This window comes from Electrophorus electricus, chromosome 11 (genome assembly GCF_013358815.1).
Source record: "Electrophorus electricus isolate fEleEle1 chromosome 11, fEleEle1.pri, whole genome shotgun sequence".
NCBI classification, from domain to species: Eukaryota; Metazoa; Chordata; class Actinopteri; order Gymnotiformes; family Gymnotidae; genus Electrophorus; species Electrophorus electricus.
In genome coordinates this window covers 8,217,229-8,239,209 of record NC_049545.1, presented here as the reverse complement: position 1 = coordinate 8,239,209, position 21,981 = coordinate 8,217,229, and the positions used below count along the sequence as shown (strand labels likewise).

The following is a 21,981-nucleotide window of genomic DNA, read 5'->3' as shown; positions in this document are numbered from 1 at the left end:
TTTTACATTGAGTAACATTCCAAACGCAGATAGTTCAACATTATTTTAAATATTCATTCGGACACAAAATAACTGACAGTGCCAACTTTGATTCGGTAACAGACTCCTAGTAGACAAGACTACTAGGCAGAGTTTACCTCAGGTGGACATCATGTCGAACTACCTGGAGTAATTTCATTAATTCTCTTATCTGACGAAGGATCAGTTACTCGTAGCCAAATCCTAATCTTACCGGAATGTTAAGGAAATTAAGATGATCTCAGATCAGAGGAAAACCATTTGTAGGCTATTCCACTTTCCTGCCGCAAGTTTAGCTCTGCCCTCCATGCATGCCATTGGCTAATTTTTAAAGTATTCACTTTAAGCTATTGCCATTGGACATATTTATAAATAGCCTAACTGATTACTTAAAGCAATTTCTTGAGAAGTTGTGAAAAAGGACTACTCTGTAGCACCCAAGAGACGTACAGGGTATCCAGTGAGACCCACAACGGAGGAAAATCATTATTGCCCGTCGCTGTCGTCTTTTTAATGTAGGTGTCGTTACTTCACAAGTGCATGCTGTTTGATCTCCAGCGATGTATTTACCTTACAGAACATCAATGCAACCCCTTATACCGGATCTTGAGAATTCTCCGCTTGACGTGCGTATGATCTCTAAATACACGTTACTTTTAGGCTATATATATAATTTTTAATTTTCCGATGTCAGCTTATCACATAGCGATTGGGTGGCAAAAGTTTATTTACCTTAAAAGAAGTATTTTAAGAAATACTTGCTGTTAAATCTGTGTGCTTCTTACAATGTTTTTTTTTTTCATCTAAGAATTTTATTTCGTACTTAAGGGGATGTTTTAAAATGATGTAATATGTGCAAATTGCGTAGTGCATCTATATAACGTGCATGATGAAAAACTTGCGTTGTGTATGATGGAATAGGTTTTATAATAATATAAGAGAAGCGCCACTATAATTAATCTATCAAGGGCGCCTGTTCTAAGTTTACAAGAGTTTCAGCGTGTGCAGTTGATGTCCTTCACAAGGAAAGGACTCTTGCGTTCGTGTTCAGAGCTGAAGATACTGGTCTTTGTCGCAGTCCTATCAAAATCTAAGGGATGTCTGACAGCTAGCGCAAGATAAGAACAAACTCATCTACATTTTTAAATATTATTCCTGTTTTTCAATAACTTAAATTAATTTAACTTAATTAGACATTAAGGGACCAATCATACATTTATTTTAGGTCTCTCAATGAGCCAGTAGCATAAGTCAAAATGTTCCAGAACTTGTAAGGTTGCATATGAAGATAAATTGCACATTAAGATATATTGTGTTGAAAGTCAGCCTGCAAAGTCAGACACTGATGCACTTGTGCATGTTCAAACAGCCTTTAAAAGTAACACTTATAATATCATATTTTATAGTAAATGAATATTGTCTAACTCCTAGGACTTTACTGAAGATAGTGTACTATGGAAGCAGTTCTCATATTCAGTGTAAGCATTGCATTGTGTACAGCTGCAGTGAAATGAAGGAGAAGCACCACCATAAATACCTCCTCTGGATGAATCACCATGTCCAGACTGGAGAATGGCTGGAAATCTATCCCTTGTAGTTGTGTCTGCTTTGGAGCTCAAGTTACATCCAGTTCTACCTGGTTATATATCTTTCCTCAATCAAAAGTTTATTCCAATTCTATATGGGCAGACCTTTTTTCAGTGACATGCATGCACATTGTACAGATTAAATCATTAAAACAGCATTGTAACACCTCTCTTACCTAAGCCATAATAAGTCATAGTTAAACCTATATTTGTCCCTGAAGATATCATCTGTCAGAAATGTTACTGTGTACAACATAAAATGGCATGCATTTTCCATTTAACATTTCTTTTATCCTGACTGATTCCCACCTTCAGTCAATACATACACCATATCAATCGATATACACTAGTTGCTATACTTATTTTGTAATATTTCTAGAAACAACCCGTCATAATATCAAAAACCTTTCATTGTTTTAGTATTGACTTACATTGATGCTAGTATAATTTTGCAGTAATGGGGTTGTTGGGCTACATGTGTCCTATCTCAAGCATTTGAACTTGGCGAGGACACATTCATCACATTGATCCTACAGCTGCATGTCTTCAGGACTCTAGTAAAGTGAATGGAGTTAGAAGACTTGAGTTTATTGCACTGTACTGTATTAATAAGGGTGGTCTCTTCATAAATTTTGCCAGCTTGTAAAGCCTCCTGTACTCTGGCTCCATATATCAGTGATGCCTTCTTTCATCTATCGCTTTCCATTTCTCATCATTCACTGCCTCCATGTACTGTATTCACAATTGCTCCATCTGTTTGACTTTCATTGTAGTGTTTACAGTCCACTTTACTGTTTAAATTCAGCATTACTGGTCTGTGTATTAGAATGTTATGGAGATCATGTTGCATTCAGCATGACCATATAATTAAATACATACCCATATCTATATGTTAAATGGGCATGTACTCAGGTAATTTTCAAGTCTTTTTGATAGCATAAGTTGCTTCATGACTCACTGATGACTTCATGACTCACATATTGCCAACTGATGACCAAAAGTCATCAGTGGGCAATATTATGCTGACATGAGCATGATTTTCCTTCTTATAAATTTATTATTGACTGATCACAGAATCCACTGTCCACTACTGCCCATATCCACAAATAGCCTTGTACTAACACTGAAACACAACCACTGAATTTAACCCATCCAGACAGTTAAGTACATGACTCCTGTGCTCCAAGAATGCCTCAGAATCTCTTTGTCACAAATAGATTTTGCTGTCTGAAATGTCTGTCCCATGTGCAGTGTGATTGCTTTTACTCTGAAGTCTTAATTTGGACCTGGCCTTTCACCTGTCCTCAGCCTCCGATTTATGTTCTTGCCCTGTAAGTGGAATGTTGACCAGGTAATTGCCTCTTAATGTGAAACCTTTCTGATGTCTCAAGCCCAGCTGTAAGAGATGCCTTTCTCACAGACGAGGCTAAAGTTATAACCAGCATGCAGACTAATGGGGTGAAGGGTAGGGGTTCATCATGTTGCCGCTACATAGATGGTGTATTATACTTCAGTGGAAAGTACAGCATACCATGCTTTTTTATTTGTTGCAATTGGACTACTACATTTCCCGATAAACTTTTTTTTTTCTTGTACTGTGTGGTCTACTGCTGTTGGTAACAAATGTATGTAAGGTAAAACTCACTATCAAGTTTGGCTTCATGCTCATTACAGTAGGAAAAAAATATGAATGAATACATGCTTTTCTAAAGTGATAATGGTTGCTGCTCATGAGAGCTCATGAGAGCTCATTTAAGTTGGTCTAACCTATTGTTCAATATTCATTTTAACTTCACATTTTCAGGATTTTACAGATGGCATAACATAAAGAATCCATTTCAATTTCTAGTCAAAAATTCCATGGTGTGGAAAAGAGGACTGCATTTATATTTAGAAAAACAAATACACTACACTGATATTGGGCATTGCAGGCACATGCTAAAGCCAGGTTATAATGCCCATATTATACCAGGGATGGTCTTAAAATTATCTATTGGAAATTTTATCCCAGGAATATTGATGTAAACCAAAGAAATATAAGAATACGTAATCTTTCTGCTAGATGGCTGTGAACGAGTTATTCTCACCTCAGCTGGATGTGAATGAAGGAAGCTTTTTGGATTGAAGTGGTTGGCTACCTGAATCAAAGAACCCCCCCATTTCCCACAGGTCTATAATATGTAGGATCTGCAGGAATGTTTTCTAAAACACTAACGTGATGTGTGGCTTCAGCAGGTGACCATGACTGTGTGGATGATAGTGCTCTCCCTGGGTGCAGTTGCTGAGTCCTGGGCCCAGCGCTCAGAGCCCATGTTTGCAGCTGTCACTCAGAGTGTCCTTCCCCCTGACTATGACAACAATCCAACCCAGCTTAACTATGGTATGGCAATCACTGATGTGGATGGCGATGGCGATTTAGAGATATTTGTTGCTGGGTAAGTATTTAGTTCTATATTTGCAATAATTACATAAGTGATTCACAGAAATGCAATCATACGCAGTCCAACTATTTAGGTGTTCTGCAAACCAATCTTAAAGGAATAGTTCAGACCTTTCCACCACAGCCTGAGATATTCACAATCAGTGTAATCTTCTACACCAACTGTGTGCAGCACACATGGCATGGAAATACAAATGTAAAAGCTCCAAGTGCAAAAATATGCAATGTGTCTGTTTTTGATGCTTGCCATGCATGGTAAAGGTCTATAGCTAGAAAGAGTACAACATTAAATATTTTTGATATTTCATTTAATCTAGGCTTATAATGAAAACAGATATTTTAATCATCCTCACCCCATCCACACTCCAAATTTAAATAATGCCATCCACATTCTTGCTTCATCATCCACACCCAATCCCCACATTAAGACCATCCACACTACATACACATAATAACACTATCCACACCTCATCCCCACATTAACACTATCCACACCTCATCCCCACATTAACACCATCCACAACCCCTTCCCACATTAGCACTATCCATGCCAATTTCTTTTAAGATGATATCCATATGAACTAATGCTTTTGCCTTCTCCATGTTCCCCAGGGTGACAGCCTTATTCCCAAATACTGCCATACTGTCCAAATAAATTAAAATGTGTATTTATTTCATTATATACATGTTTTTTGGATTGAAAATCATTCTTGTATAATTCTGAGATCATTCTGTACCATTATGTTCACTTAGTATACAAATGTAATATATCGTACATTTATTTTCTCATTTGCCAGAGTTTATTGTTTGGGGCAACAGACATATTAGAATTTTAAAATTGTTATTATTATTCATGAGTACTTGAACTTTTGGCATTGTTCAGATCAAAACTGGTCACTTTCCCAATTAATAACTAACTGAATATCGTCTCTCTGTATTCTGCGTAGTGAGGACTAACGGGTAACGTGAGACTAATGTACTGAAATTATCGTTTGAAAAATAATTCGATCTATGAAGTTTATTTTTGAGGTAAAAGACAATAAAATCTTATGCAGGTTATATTATAACTTATGTTATTATATCTGATCTCTTACGAAAACAATATGTGAATATAAACCGCAACTTAGACTGAATTAAGCGTTGTGGAGTGGTACCGGTATACCGCGCGGAACCAGTACACATGTAAAACCCCATGTAAGATATATTACCTGCGAAAAGCATTGCTAAACAATAAACATAGCGCCTCCACTGAGGTTGTTATCCAAACTCAGAAAATGTAACCTTTTTGTTTTTTGAACCCAATATAGATTTTATTGTATGTTTTTAAATACATTTCTCTTCAATCACTATTACATTTGAATGAAACATACCTGCCAGGAATCTAGTTTAGTCAAGGGAATCTTCGATTTAAAAGTAATCTTTCTTCAGAAACTGAATGATCATGGAAAAAAAAAAAATTGTCATTTGCAGTTTAATGCATCTATGTCGATGAAAATTGAAGTAATTGGATAGTTCTGTCTAGTTTTGGAGTTGACCCCTGGCATTCTCACAGTGGGATTAATAGAACCCCAAGGCTTTTGCTTTTCTGAAGCACAGCAGCTCAGTACAGGGCCAGGCTGCAGGAAGTCATATCATTATTGTTTATAAGGTTGGCTTTTAGAGTTTGGTATGATTAAAGAGTAATGAAATGTACTTTTTGACTGCGGTGATCCACTGTGGTGTTGTCAGGGAAAACTGGTACTGGTTATTATGAGACCTTGGTTTTAAAAGCCTGCTGTATTGAGAGGGAGGGGATTGGCACCTGCATCTCATATTTGTTAGTTGGTTGGAAATTGTTAGAGACACTGTTAAGGTTTTGTAAGTACACTATGTAGGGCTACAATTACTTTTACTTTAGAATATTTGTGTGATAGTTAATAGAAACAATTATGAATGTAATATTAAAAAAGAATAATGTTTCCACCATGCAGGTACAATGGGCCAAACCTGGTGCTGAAGTATGATAAGGTAAAGAAAAGATTAATGAACATTGCAGTAGACAACCGCAGCTCCCCATTCTATGCACTCAGAGATCGGCAAGGAAATGCTATTGGCGTGACAGCATGTGACATAGATGGTGATGGGAAAGAGGAAATCTATGTTCTCAACACCAATAATGCTTTCTCAGGTATTTACAAGAAGATGGCTCTTATTTAGAAATGTAAACTCAAGTATAGAAATGAAAAATAATGCATAAAGAAACAATTTGCTTTGTAATGATACTTCAAGATAAAATTCTGTTAATCTATGCCATGATATCCTTTCCTTGACTAGGTCGAGCAACCTACACTGATAAGCTCTTCAAGTTTCGCAATGGACGCTTTGAGGACCTCCTGAATGATGAGATAAATGAACATAGAGATGTTGCCAATCGCATGGCAGGTCGATCAGTAGCTTGTGTAGACAGAAAGGTAATGGTGCCTCACCACATCTTCCTGAATGAGTCTCTCAGATGGCCCCTGCTATTCTCCCTTGCTAATCATCTGTGGAGAAAATCAGGAAAGTTCTTTGCAGCAGCTCAACTTTAAATTTAATTCCAGTGAATGCTGCTTGAATGGATACTTAAAAGAAACTTTATACCTTATTTCTATGGCATGACAAAGTCCTCTGATATCCTTAAGGCTCTCTGATCAAGAACACAGCCGGTATGTAGGAGCCAAATGTGTATATTGATGTGAAGCTGACTTGGGAAATGGCCGTGCTAGGTTGGCCACTGAGAGAGTGCAAGTTCTGCATATTGTTTGGTGACATTTTACACTCCATTACTGTCTTCATTTTTCACCCATAGGAACTCGCAGGCTACACATGCTATAACTCACTTTCCCTGTGAGTCCCGCCTCTGCCAACAAGCTGCTATGACAGTCCCTTTGTGGTGCACTATGTTTGTCCATGACAGTGCATCATAGGGCATAATAATTAGAAAAGGCAAGGACTTATCTGTTTTTGAGACACATTCAAGGAGACAGATATTACCTCAATTTACTTCTGTGCAGGTACATGCCAGCTTCTGCCTGTCCATATAATCTAAATCTAATCAGAGGAAGTTTGATAGATTGCTTATCATGATCTGCATGATAGCCAAAATACAATAGGCTGAACTGCACATTACTGCCTCAAAACTGTTCTCCACTGCAGTCAGCGATGAACGATGTCCACTTATCCTGTGGAGCAGCAGGCGAGGGATTGAAATAGATTTTTTGACTGCAGCTTCATTTGACTGAGCAATAAGAAGATGCTGTTCCATGGCCCTGCACATGAGATTTAGCACCACAGGAAAATGGTGCTAAAGTGAAACAAAACACAAATGTGTTCAGTCTGGGTTTAACTGAACTGGAGCAAAAATAAATAAAAAAATAATTGCTGCATCATTTCTTAGTAGCACAGTCAGGCCAAAGATACTCTGGGAAATTTTAATTAACTTCTAATGAAGAAGCCAGAGATCCTTAATCACATGCTTGTCCTGTTTCTTTTAGAAGTTACAGTGGTAGAAGGTCAGAGACTCAAATGACATGGATTGAGATATTATGTCTTAAATCATGTAGGGGTCTTGATCTGTTTATCCATAGATTCTTATCACCCTGAAGGACAGATAATATTCAAATGCATTTTTAAAATATTGAGTTCTCCTTGAAAATGAAGTGCAGCCATTTGTCACTTAAAGGTGGACAGGGAGATGTATTGACCTGCTCCTTGGACAGGAAATAGATTGGTCCTCAGTCACTCCTCTCTGCATGGGCTGGTAATTATCCCTGCACTTATGACTGCCTCTGGAACACTTCCCAAAAGCAGCAGGACACATGAGAGCAAAGCAGTAGCATTTAAATGGCAGACTGATTGCTTTTTTAGGCTTAATGGCAATGTAATAAAGTACAGAGGTGAAAAGTACATGGTCCTTTCTTGGCCTTGGTGAGATGGAGAGAACCCTTCAGACTATTGGACTGCATCACTTAAGGAACAGATTCACAGATATAGTTATGGTGCATTTCAGTTGTACTGTGTGGATTGGAATGATCTTCCACTTTCTCTACCCCCTTTGCTTCTCCTTAGGTGATATATGTAAAAAAAAATAAAAAAAAATAAAATATGAGAAAGAGGGTTATGTATAAGTGAAGTCTATAGGTTTGTATATTTTCTTTATTTAGAGTGCATAACATTTTCCTTTAACCCAATTTCCTTTGCCTTTTTTCTTGACCTGAGTTGACATTGTGGAAAGTGCAGAGAGCAGTGTAATGTTTTTGACATTTACATTCTTATGCCTCATTAGGGCTGCAAGGAGCAGGTAGTGGTATTTATATACTTATGCATATATTTCTTTCTTTCATCATTTCCCTGATGTGGAGATGCAGGGATCACCAGAGCCTTTGTTGAAAGTGTGTGTGTAAGTTCATTTAGGTTGCTCCTTCACTGAGTTCATGCCTGTAGGGACTCAGTCTGATAATGGGGTGTGAAATTAATATCCATGGGGTGGGTGCTGGAGAGAGCAGTGAAAGAGCAGGGAGGGGGTCCCCAAACAAAAGAGATGAAGACAGTAGAATCTAGTGAGGTGGTAGTTAGCATTTGGAGATGCACATTAAACATGCTGGGTTTAGTAATAGCATAATCATGTGTTTTGTTTTTGGACCAGAAATCTGTTAAGATGCACAGTAAATAATAATATATGCACAGTAAATAATCTTTGGAAATGTTCTTGTTCTGAACACATTTTATTTTGTGTTTTATATTGATATTCCTTCTGATCTCTACAGATTTGCTTTCTCATCTGCTTCTATATCTCATTGTTTGTTTGTCACAGGGAACAGGGCATTATGCCATCTACATTGCTAACTACGCCAGCGGCAATGTTGGGCCGCACGCTTTGATCGAAATGGACGAGAGTGCCAGCGACCTGTCAAAAGGGGTCATCGCTCTAATCAATGTGGCCGAGCAGGCTGGGGTTAACAAATTTACAGGTGTGTGTGTGTGTGTGTGTGTGTGTGTGTGTATAGACAGGGTCATCCATTACTGGAGACCTCTACAAGCAGTTAGCTGAAGGCACAGTGAGCTTTTCCCCTGCAGCTGATTTACACCAGAACCCAGCGCTCATATCAAGCCCAAGTTGCTGAGTTATAGACAGTGTTTATCGGCTAAAGCAGCCCTAACAGCAAGAGCCTGGGAGGCAGCAGTGCTGCAGGTGATCGGCTGTGTTTGGCCTACTCAGCGCTTTACTACACTGAAAGTCATAGGGAGGCACAAGGACGATGGAGCCATATTTCATGCCGGACTTGCTCAATGGGCCAAACATTCCATTCATCATTGTAGACTGTGAAGTGGGGTTTGATCCCCTATCCAGTGGAGTTTCAGTCCAAGCACACTTGTGGAAGGCTGTGCACTGAGGCAGAGGGAATAAGAGTGGTGCTAAAACAAGGTCACAGAGGATATTGCCCTGAAAGTCCCTTCAGAGGAACGCTGGGTGATTTGGAGAGGGAAGTCCAAGTACCCTTTTTTAGTCATGTGAGAATATAAGTATTTGGTGATGTGCAGAAGTACAAATTGCAAAGCTGTTGCAAAAAGCATTTTCTGGATCATTGGATGAGCACCTGATTTCAAACAATCTTTGTCTTGTTACGAAAGAAACATTAAAAAGTTTATATCTCATTATATCTAATTTATATCTCATCTCAGAATTTAGTCACTCGCAACCTCCGCCCTGCTTCTGTGTAGTACTGCATGGAGAGCCATGCAGTCCGGGCTCTTTTGATGCTGGCTAACTGTGTGTGCTCATCCTCTCTGTAATGTGATTGTGAGCAGGCAGCATCTGTGTCAGCAGAAACAGTGGCATGCCTGTGCAAGGAAATGAGCTGGAAAGGCAGTGGTCTATGCATGGCATTCGATGATCGCCGCGGCATCTGCTCTGTGCTGTAGGGGGACGCGGGGTTGTGGTGGGGCCCATCCTCAGCAAAACACTCCCTGACATATTCTGCGACAACGAGTACAGCCCCAACTTCCTGTTCCGCAACAATGGTGACGGGACGTTTACAGATGTCGCGGCGCAGGCAGGTGAGCAGTGATAGTAGTCACAGGAACCTTTGACACATCTACAGCAAAAAAGCTTGCATTCTCATATGTGCATTTCCAAAAGGATGGTGCATGCTTTTTACAGGAGTTGAGGACCCAATGCAGCATGGGCGTGGTGTAGCTCTAGCCGATTTTAATCGGGATGGGAGGACAGACATTGTGTATGGCAACTGGAATGGGCCCCATCGGCTGTTCTTGCAGCTAAGCAATAACCGTAAACAAAGATTCAAGGTGGGTTTTTTGAGATCTGTATCAGTTGTCTTTATGATATATAAGCTATTACTCTAAAGACCATTTTACTTATTCTGTTATTTGCAGTAAATTTAAAGTTGATGATATCTTGGCCATCTCTGAGGGTTAAAATAATCGAAAAAGCTTTTGGAATAGTTGAAACAGCAAAGCTAACCCTAACCCTAACCCTAATCCTAAATGTGACTACTATAAGTTTTGTTAGGGTTGTGGTGTACTAATGTTCAAAGGACAGTGTTGTTGCAAGTTTCTTTGTTTCCTGGTAGTGGTTATAAATCCTGAATAGGTTTTGAATCTTTTGGGTACAAGCAATAGGAGAACCTTTTCTGGAAGGTTGTGGTCACATAAAATTTTCCTTGTAGTGATATGTTTTGGCTGCTGCTTTTGACATGATTCAACATTTAAGTCTTTAATTCAGAAAAAAAAATCAAACCTTAAAACATTGTTTATTTTTGGTCAATTTGCTTCTTTGTATTAATTGATGTCTGATGGAGAAACATTCTTGTCTGTTTGTGTCTTTCAGCACATAGCACACACTGACAAAGTTCCATTGAGGAACTTGGTACTAGCCTGAGCTTCCCTCTTTTTGTTGAGGTTTTTCAACTATTGTTCATTCCATTGAGCAGTGAGCACCTCATCACAGCAAACACTCTAGGGAGCTACTGAAGCTATGCTTCGTTTTATGATCCTTGCTGATTACTTGGCAGATTGAGCCAGAGCTGATTAGACTAAAGCTGGAGGAGAAAGTGCTGATGAGGGTGTGAGTGCCCTCCTCACACACACAGTTGGGCTTGATGCTTCGATTATGACCACAATGCAATTACCGTTACAATCAGGGGCATGCCTGATTACATCTGACTCATTCAATATTCAAATATGGTAGACAGTATTTAAAGACATGTAGGTCTAGTTTTGCAAATACATATTACACCTGGCCCCTGTGGCAATTAACTAACTTATGCTAAATGATACAAAGTTCCTCTTGTTGCATTTTAGTGTAGAACCAGGCTTGATCTATGTCTGAAAAACAAAAAAACCTATTTCAAAATTTGATAGAATATACTTAGCTGTGTAACCAATGCTATTTGGAGACTCCTCATTCTTGTATGTTACACATAGGACCTGTTTGTGGTCAGGCTCTTCCACTGTAGCCATGTTGTTGATAATCAGCTAAATAGCAATGTTGCATGTTAGTATTTTTAAAGACCTACATCCATAAAGCTTCTATAATCCCCCAGAAGCAAATGTAAAGAAGCAACTGGCAGGACAGGAATTGAGTTAATGCCAAAATCAATGGCCACTGTTGTAGTGCCTAATGAACCTAGCACAAGCTGCTGGAAAAAGGTAATAATTGAAAACACAGTGCTTCTAGGTAATTTTCAATTTATTTTCAAACATGAGTCATGAATTGCTGTGAACTGTGCAATTGTGTTGTCTGTGTAAGGCTACTATAACTTTTATTTGTTATAATATTGTCATGGGGAAATTTTATTTTTAATTTTATTTATTTTTTGGCGGGGGGTGAGCAGACAGATAACTGAGTGGAGAGCAGTTTTATGGGGGTCAGGGGCTGAGTTAATGTCCTGTGGGGGAGCACTTGTCCGCACTGCTGGCTTCCCTGAACTCTGCCATTTGTAATTAAGATGTTCTAGCACTTTGCTGAAATGCTAATTAAAGCTGAACTGACTCCATGTAGGTACAGGAAAGTGCATATTTGTCAAGTGCATGCCAGCTTGCCACATTAAATACAGTTTCAGACTGTGTTCAAATATATATAGTGCAAAAAGCTTGTTTTAAGGGATGCTACATAGTTTCAAAGCACATAATACCCCATAGAATCATTGAATGATGATGAAATAATACTAACCTGACAGTTTAAGACTTCATATGGAATATGGGAGTGTGAGGAGCAGAAGCTAAGACAGGTTAACTTCTATTTCCCTCTTGTCCTTTACACCCCACTTGTGAGGCTTGTCCAGAGCTGTCCGTCACCTCTCCTTCACCTGGGCAGAACAAAGTCACTCTGTGGGACTCCTTGAGCAGGCTTTATGAGCCTTATAATTAAAATGAGGGGTAAATACTTGAGGGAGTGCAGGGCTGTACTATAACTCTTCCTGGACTTATTGCTGTGCCACTGATGCATGGCGATATCAGTTACTACCTCGTGCCCTCACTTCCTGACACAGCTGGATCTTTGGGCTGTATGATTTACCAGCATCTTTGCCTCTTGTGTCACACACGCACTTAGTGATGACATCACACATCAATTATTTACTTATCCAACTGCACTACGGTTTAATGGTGCATACAGGATAGATTTTGTTAAACTTTTTGTCCCTTCAGTTGTCCAAGATTCTGTGTAATTAATCACCTATCCCAGTGTCTGCTATATCCTAATTCTTGCTCCTTTCACAATAAATAGATTCAAGTGTGATAAAGTTGAACATGTAGTCTGTGATTTGCTGATATCCTTGTGTGTCTGTTTCAGGACATAGCCACGCAGAAGTTCTCTATGCCTTCTCCTGTGCGGACAGTCATTGTAGCAGACTTTGACAATGATAATGAGCTGGAAGTGTTTTTCAACAACATCGCATATAGAGGCTCATCAGCCAACAGACTATTTAGGTAAATGAAGAGGGCTTGTGGAAGACTTAATTGAGTTTGACACACATAAACTGGTAAATTAAATGTAAAGGTTGTCCAGATGGAGCAAATATACTTTCAGGAGCAAATATGCTTTCAGCAGCATGTCTGATCAAAGATTTTCAAAAAAAAATGATGCCAAAGCAAAGCTCAGCCATACTATTAAATAACAGATAAAATGTCTTAAGGCAGGAAAATGGGAAATCCTGATTGTTGTGGATTTATGGCTAAAGCTACAGGCCAGTCAGCCAAAAAACATCAGCAACAAGCCCACAACCATATAGTTAGTGCCAACCTGCAGGACTACTGATGTGGAATCCCCCATAACCTTTCTCTATCCAGATTCCCCAGTATTGCAGCAGGCCAGAGCACATTTGTTTCCCAGGTCCCTAGAGAAGACCTGCTGACTGACCTTTGCATTCTGAAAGTGCAAAGAGTAATTCTCTAAATCAAACTGAAGCAAGTAACCACTGACTTATTTTTATTATAGAGAAAGACTGGCATAACGACAGACTGAAAATTCATAATTAAATTAAAAGCATAAATTAAATCAGCATAGTAGGATTCATACACCAAAGGCAGGTCTGTAAAGGAATATGCCCAGTGAGACTAGAATTAAATATGTGTCAAGGCATGTATGATAACTATTGCTTTGTGGTGGAGGGGAGGCCAGGGCATGTAATTGCTTAGTGCTCTGGCAGGGTTTCTCGGAGAGAACATGGAGACCCGCAGATAGAGGAGATGAACATCGGGGAGGCATCCGAGCCCGAGGGCAGGGGAACAGGTATGGGTCTTGGGCTGCACACCTCTGACTATTTGCACTATAATTACAATCTGTTCTTGGATTTAGTTGCCATTTAAAATATACAAACAGTGAATTATATAATTTTTGGTAATATTTTGAATTATTGAGTGTTTTGAAGATTTTTTTTCTTTTTTACACAACCTCTCCATTTGATTTCTCCTGGGTTCTTAAAGATGTGTAATAATATTAAAGACTGAATAATAATTTATGGAAGATTGCTGTAAGATGTTAGAGATGCAGTGTATAGATTCATCTCTGAACATCTCTCCAAGCACAGATATGTCATCTCTTTACCACTGGGTGGAGACAGAGATCTACTGTGATGTTTTGGAATGCTTCAGCTCATGGTCATGCATTGCTGTATAACTGTTGTTAGGTTGCAGCAAGGATAATCAGCAGCAACCAGCTCATCATTATTTAGTATCAGGTCATTATGTTAATTTAAGGTTCAAATTCAAGGTCTCTTCATTAATTAGGTGATGAAGAATCTCAGTGGATCAGCATGAATGATTGACCTTACATCTCCCATAATGTATGTTAAGCAGGGGGACTACCTGCTATAAAACTGTAAAATATTCACTAACATGAATAATTCAGCTCATATAGTACCTTACTACAGTTCTGATTGATTGTGCATATTAAACACATTGAAAGAGATGCACCAAAGCGTCCATATTAATTTCATGGCCTTGGCACCCATTTCATGTCCAAGATGCTTGGTGTTTGTCTTGCAGGAGCTGCCGTAACTGATTTAGATGGGGATGGCCAGCTGGACCTACTGATAACACATGGAGAGAGTGCAGCGCAGCCAATCTCTGTATACCGCGTCAGCCAGGTGAGCTGCAAACCTACACTTGAGAGGGTACAGATGGGGGGATGTTAAATGTTATTCAGAATGATGCCAAAGAATAAATATTTAATATTCACTTTGTCATACTTTTTGATGCAGTTCATGCACATTTAATTGATTTTTCCTCAAGTCAAATGAATTATTTTATTGTTATTTTATTGGTTAGTTAAATCTACCATACCTCTAGCCAGTTAAAGTGTATTTAAATAGTTAGGATATAAATAGGATTTATTGTCATCAATGCCTGGCCTTCTCATGTTGTTGGTGTCTCCTTGCAGGGATCATCTAACAGATGGCTGCGTGTGATTCCACGCACCCAGTTTGGGGCTTTTGCGCGGGGGGCCAAAGTGGTGGTCTACACTAAAAGAAACAGTGCTCACACACGTATTATTGATGGAGGCTCTGGATACCTGTGTGAAATGGAACCGGTAGCTCACTTTGGGCTGGGTAGGTTTTCTATGTTTACTCCAGTTTGTTTATAAATTCCTGGCTTACAAAAACCCTCTGCAGTTTCTATGTCCCAATAGCTTTGAGTCCTAATAGCTTGGATTTAAATAATAATAAAACAAATAAACAAAATGAATGTTTTGCTCTTAATTTAGAAAAAAAAAGACTAAAAATGTTTAAAAGATGCCTTCATATTATATTATGCCTATTATAATTTTATTGCTCCAAAAGGAAATTCATTAATAATATAATAATGAAAAAAGTACAGTATGAGACAGATAATACATCCTAATTAACAGAAATCATGATATACTTGGCAAACTATATCTAACAGCTATGCAGTTAGGCCATCCAACAGTTGCTTTCATGTAGCAGATGTAAAGGTCAGCCCACAGGAGGGAAATGAGCATGCTGTCTGCTGATTCCCACTCTGATGCAACCCCTGCTGGGTGGGGGGGGTCCACTTGGGTCACATGTTCTCACAGAACGGTAACTCAAGCTGTTCTGGAGAGGCCAGTGCTCTGAGAGTCTTCCCAGGCTGGAGGTCAGTGGCAGTGTGGATACTGGTGCACAGGTGTGGTGGCCGGCACTCAGCATGCGGGTACGCTCCCTTTGCACAGCTCGCTTACACGCGCTGCATCAAGCGTGACCTGGGCAGCTCATCGGGGAGTCATCTGGCAGATTTGTGGCAGCGCTGCGTGGCTGGCTGCAAGCCCTGGTCCTTCCAAATACGCTGCAAAAAACAAAACACTCCCCATCCATGAACACACCAACACCCCATGGGCCTGTAAGTATGTGTGTACGTGTCCATGGGTACAGCCAGATATGTATATTTGGTGCCAAAATGCTCATGTACAGAGCTAAAAACCAATAGTAATTCACACCAAGAGACCTTAGAAGAGGACTACTAATCCATGTTCTTGAATAAGCAAGGATGCTTGATATGTAGTTGTAGATTGTATCCCCCACACAGGCAGTAACACACAGTTTTACATCTTTCCTCTGTTCCCTGAATCATACTCTGTGGAATCTCCTTTGCTGACTCATCAATGAACAATGTATAAATGCTAATCATTTCATAGTTACCTTTTCCAAATAAAAGGTGGAGGAGCTAAATGTGTATTATTTAGTACTAGCAGTCATGGACAGGATAATCCTCCTGGCCTACAGTGTCCTCCTTAGCTTCTGCAGGTGAAATGTCAGCCTTTCCCTCCCCAGGGGCACCTGTAGAGGCAGGCTGAAACCTGGCGGCAGCCCCAGCAGATCTGTTTACCTAAGAAATGTTGCTTTAATTAAAGACTCAAAGCCTCTCTCCATGCTTGACTAAAGAGAAGAATGGAAGGAAAGGGGAAACGCTTGCAGTCAGGCTGTCCACCATTCCCCCATTCCCCACTGTGGCGTTTCTCATATCTTGCCCTTTGAAGTTCTGCATCCCTCTTCTGCTGGTTTGGTTCTTTTGGATGGTCTCTGTGGTGAGCGCCAAGTAATGCCAAAGTCTCAGATGTTGCCATAACAACTGCCGCACCAGTTATCCAACCTCTGTTGGGGGCACTGGCAGCCATGTCTTGCAAGACAGAAACAGTCTAGGTGGTGTACAAAGGGAATGGACTGGGATACATAATAATATAGTAAGCCATTTCAGGCCTCTATTCCACAATTAAGTGTCTACAATTCATTTGTATTGGGCATCTCTAACATGCCCACTAAGTGAGTCTTAGTGGGCATCTCTAACATGCAACACAAAGGTCTCCGATTGAACATGGTAGTTGAGCATCTCTGCAGAATGCTACCTGCTATGCCAATAGCTCTCAAACCCATGATTCTCTTTCATACACTGCTAGTCATGAGATACGTTCTCTCACTTTATCAAATGAGGCTGAGGCACCATCTGAGACAAGTTCAGGCCTCAGTATGCTCACAGTGCCGTGCACAGCTGCTGCCGAGCACATTCTTGCGCATTTGTTAAGAGCCTGCAACTCTGGTGCCAAACCCCAGCCTGCTCCAACCTGGCTTTTGCTGAAGAGCTTCTTGGGAGGCCTTTTCTCCTGAGTGGAATTTTTTTTCCATTGAGAGCTGTGTGCATGAAGAGAAGAAATCATTCATTGTGTCTCCTAGCCCTGAGGGGAAGTTACAAAGGCAGACTGTTCTCAAAGTACTGTGAAGCTTTTTTTTCCATCCTCAATGTGTACTTTGCCTACAGGGAAAGACGTGGCCACCATTGTGGAGGTTTACTGGCCAGACGGACGTTCCGTGGCTCAGCCGTTGGAGCTCAGTGACATGAACACGGTCATGGAGATCCACTACCCAAAGACTGAGGAGGAAGGGACCCCAGCAGTGGAGATTGAGGTGAGGGCAATCGATAGTCTTTTATTCAGTCTGCCCACTTCTGTTTACAAGCTGATATACCATGTGCATATGGTGCTAAAGTACAAAATAATGTGCTAGAATAGTATGTAGCAAGTGTTCTTATTTTCCTCTAGTGTGGACATGGATTTATTGTTAATGAACATGGCCGCTGCACTGGTAAGATTGAAACTGTAACAATCGTTGTTCTATCACCTTCTTGTTACCCTCTGACACTCTGTGGTATCAGGTGTGTGACCAGTAAATCTAAATCTTCTGGCCATTGTCCAATTCCTTATTCCACTGTATTCCCAGACCAGGATGAGTGTACTCAGTTCCCCTCTGTCTGTCCCCCTGAGCGTCCGATCTGCATCAATACCTATGGGCGATTTAAGTGCCGTGCAAACAAGAGATGTAACCAGGGGTATGAGCCCAATGATGAGGGCACAGCCTGTGTCGGTGAGTAGAGAGATGGAATTCAGGGGTAATGGGGCAGCTGTACCCAGAAAGGAAAAAAAAAACTCCCAGTTGTCATGTTGCTTTCAGCTTTCATAACCTGCATTGCTCTTTGGACCAAGTTACTGACACAATCAATTCCCATGCTTATCCAAAATGTGCATGTCTGTTCCTGCTTTTTGCATTCCCTGTCCTCTCCATGTCCTGTGGCTTTTCTCACATTATCAGATCTTCTGGATTAAACTACAGTGAATAACCTACACTGGATTATATCACAGTGACATCAGTGTTGCTGGCTTTCCTTTTTTCTCTTTGTTTTCTGTTCACAGCCCAAGTAGCCTACTTTGGAGAAAACAGGTCATCTGCTTTCAAACTGTGGGCCTCTCACCTGTGGCCACTGTCTCTCTCTGGTCTCACCACATTCATTGCCTGCCTGCAGGCCTGATGGGTTGTCTGCTCTCCTGTTCTCTGGCTCTGTCGATCTCCCTCTCCCATGTGCCGGGTACCCACTGTAAGGTGAACTCTCTCTGGACTTCTCACACCCACTGTGGCCCTCGCTATGTCTTATTTTCAGCCCCCATCCCTTGCACACCTGTAATACAGACACCTAGCATGCCTGCTGGAAGTTACAAGACATTCATGTTTTAAAAAACAAAGATTCACCGTTGTCATGCCAAGCAGCTTGAGAAGTGAGAAAGGCATTGCATGGAAAAGGAAGCCAACCTCTAGCCAGACAACCTCTAGGGCAGACAATTCATCAGTTGCTCTCAGTCACATATTGTATCCTTTTTATGTATAGGCCTGGATACAGTCAATTTTGCAATGATAATATGAAAATATGTCCAAAGTCACGTCATTCTTCAGCAGTAAGCTTTGGGTTGTTTTAATAATAAAATGGTTCAACAACCATTCTAAGGGTGATTCTATAGAATATGTCTACATTTACAGGGTCAATTCTATCAAAACAATGTGCATATCTATGCTGGAAATGTAATTCAATTTAAATTGGAATCATGTTATTTGCCTTTGTAAATCTTCATGTTTATTTTGTTGAATTGGCTCCTGCCACATTTATCATTTTTTTATGTAATTGCAAGACTTCTAAGGCTCATCGTGTTTCTTAAGTGTATACAGGGCCTAACAGTAGTGAGACAGAGTGTGAAAGACTCAAAGAAGAAACCAACCAAGATTATACCCTTAAGCAATGTGCGTGTGTAGAAAGTGGTCATGGTTTTAGAGCTGCTCTGCTGCACTTAACTCATGCTGGCTGTGCCAAGGATTCAGTGGCTGCAGCTTATTCAGTCTATAATGGGATGTGTAGAGAAACTGTTGGAGATGGGAAGTGCATGCCCAGCCATCTGCCTTAGCCAAGGTCACTGTCCGTAAAGACTATATAATACATACTACAGTACGAGTATTACTTCCACATTGTCCAAACGCAACACTGATTATGTTCAGTACAAACTAAAAATGTCTGCAATCAGCTAAGGTAGTGGTCAGTATCTTCACTGTAATCACTGCATTTTGTTAGCAGTGCATCACTTTAAAATTCCTCTAAATGTATTCCAAATGCCAGTGTAGAAGAGATATCGTGAACATCAGACACATGCTGCAACAACAGATTTCAGCTTTTTAATTTTGTGAAATGTAAGTTGATTCAGTTAAACAAATTAAGATGGTATCCCACTTGATTCACTGAGCATTGTGTAGAGAATACTGCTCAAGAATGGAAAAATGTATATTCTCAGAAGTTGAAATATTAGGATTTTATATTTAATTATTTGATTTAAAACGGTAACATGATATAATAAATATTTGTCACAGATATTTCCTGTAGCCATGCAGTCTCTTGTGTACATATATTTATAGATTTATTAACTCTACCAATCCTTTTACTGAAATGCTGAGGCCATCAGAAATCCAAAAAATTACTTTGACCTGTTTTGGCCCTATTTAATTCTAAATAAATAACACTTCGGTAATTTATTTCAATGGATGGTTAACACATTTCCTTTTTGATTTTGTCTCCATGGTGAGGATACAAACAGAAATATGTTCATGGAGTTAATTAGAATACCTTTAATATGATGGTTTGGATATCACAGCAATTCATTCTCCTCAAATCAGGAATTTGGTTATTTTTTGGTTAATAATGAATTAAAATCAGTGTTAGAGAAATTTAAATCTGTGCTAAATTACATAGCCTGTGCAAGTGAAAAAATGTTTTTGTCTCCTACATGCTTACTACATGAAAAATTAATGAAATGAAGAACCTGTCAAAATTGCCAAAACTGCAGAAAGTAACATATCTGTTTACAACATTCCTTAACCATTGTATATTACCATTATTCAGATTAATCATATTTAACTGAAAGGGATAACCTACTTATGTCTATCCAATGTAGCCTTTTATTAATGCCTTTAGTGAGGTTTATGACTATGGCCAGTGATAGTGTAGTAGCACTCCAGAAGCTGCTTACGATATGTGGGAAGGGTATGGCCCTCTTTTCTGGTTCAAATTCCTATTTTGTGGTTCAGTTTGAGTTATGAACTAAACATGGCAAAAAGCTCTGCACAAGCATCCAGTCTAACAAGAACTGATGGATGTGTCCTGTAAACACCAAGTAATTCAAATAATATGTGTGCTAGTTACAGATCTGATGAAATCAGTGTTCACTACACTGCAGTACGTGCCACAGTTGCATAGTGATGAAAAAAACAAGAGGAAACAAAAAACTCTGCCAACATCATAAAATGTCAATAAGCAAATATTGTTACAGGACATGCAGAAATATTATTAGAAAAGTTCCCTTGATATTCTTTAGTGGCGCAGCAATGGTCATTAGTTTGCTGTTTGAAATGCTGAGGTTAGTCTGTGGAATGGGAAGCTCCCTATGGTGAGGTCAGCTCTGCTCAAGCCCTTGGAGCAAAGGGAACAAAGCAGGAAAACATCTGTGCCCTGGAGAAAACAGCACAGATTGCTCACCTGTAAACAGACACAGACTGTGGCCATATCTCTGATTTATAATGAATGAACATCTGTCTTTTGCAGAATGAACTGTTATGCCTGAATAAAGTAAGTCCGGAATATTTTCTGGGGTTTGTTTGTTTACTTTTGGAAATGGTGATGGTGGGAAATGGTGTATGTAGCAATGCATGGAACCAACAGATATGCTTAAAAAGCTCATGGCATACTGTGCCTTTGTGTGTGTGTGTGTGTGTGTGTGTGTGTGTGTGTGTGTGTGTGTGAGCAGAATAATGATAACTAAAGAAATGGGGGATGGCAGTATGGTTGGGAGAAGAGATCAAGAAAGATCAGACCTGAGACAGGAAAGCCAAAGAGATTCAGCCTGCCATGATGTGAGGTCACTGTCTGTTTGTTGTGTTTGAATGCAACATTACAGTCCTAAGGCCGGGCCAGGCCCTTTGAAGTTCTGAAGCGTCTGGGCCATGCGGAATATGGGAGGTGGCGCTGGCTCGTGGGCCATGTCCCACATGGATCAGAGCAAGCGCAGAACAGAGCTCACCCCAGTGATGTACCTGTTTACCCAGGTGCTGTTCTCAGGATGCTGTTGCGAAATAGGCCGAGAGGGTAAACGATAGAAATGGGATCCAATTCAGATCAGACCGCTGGAAACACACAGTGAATCGTTATGGCTTCTCTTCATGTTGTGCAGTTCTTTTAAGTTGTCGAGTTCTTTCAAGTGTAAAAAATGGCCGACCTATACCACGATGTTACAGTGGTGAACACAGCATACATCTGGCATCTAAATGGCTGAGGAAAGCGATGAGCTGTTAACAATTACTGCTGTATCAGCATTCATCCCTGTATTCTACAGTATTCTAGTTAATTGGTATGTTTAATTCTAACCTACTATACTGTACTTGGATATATTCTATGAGTAAATGACAAAGCACTTTTGTAAGTCGCTCTGGATAAGAGCGTCTGCTAAATGCCGTAAATGTAAATGTTCAGTCAAACATTTGAAGTGTACCATAAACACTGGCTTTAACACTGTTCCCTTTCCACTGAGGTCACCAGTGAGGAAGT

The 21,981-nt window shown here is 39.9% G+C and overlaps 1 protein-coding gene across 1 annotated transcript; it reads left to right on the top strand.

Moving 5' to 3' along the window:
* The first annotated feature begins 444 nt into the window (after positions 1-444).
* On the top strand, positions 445-21,009 carry crtac1b (cartilage acidic protein 1b). The gene is made up of 15 exons (XM_027014886.2): positions 445-644; positions 3,837-4,039; positions 6,015-6,211; positions 6,358-6,494; positions 8,876-9,032; positions 9,985-10,119; positions 10,223-10,368; positions 12,875-13,011; positions 13,731-13,813; positions 14,569-14,669; positions 14,963-15,131; positions 17,332-17,477; positions 17,612-17,654; positions 17,790-17,933; positions 18,260-21,009. Exons 1-15 carry the CDS (start codon positions 579-581, stop codon positions 18,373-18,375), a joined length of 1,980 nt encoding a protein of 659 aa, XP_026870687.2. The 5' UTR covers positions 445-578; the 3' UTR covers positions 18,376-21,009.
* Positions 21,010-21,981: the final 972 nt, after the last annotated feature.

Coding starts and splice junctions, on each gene's coding strand:
- crtac1b (XM_027014886.2), top strand. CDS start 579: ATGTATTTACCTTACAGAACATCAATGCAACCCCTTATACCGGATCTT. Junction 10,369..12,874: donor ACCGTAAACAAAGATTCAAG/GTGGGTTTTTTG, acceptor TGTCTGTTTCAG/GACATAGCCACGCAGAAGTT. Junction 17,934..18,259: donor TGAGGGCACAGCCTGTGTCG/GTGAGTAGAGAG, acceptor TTCTGTTCACAG/CCCAAGTAGCCTACTTTGGA.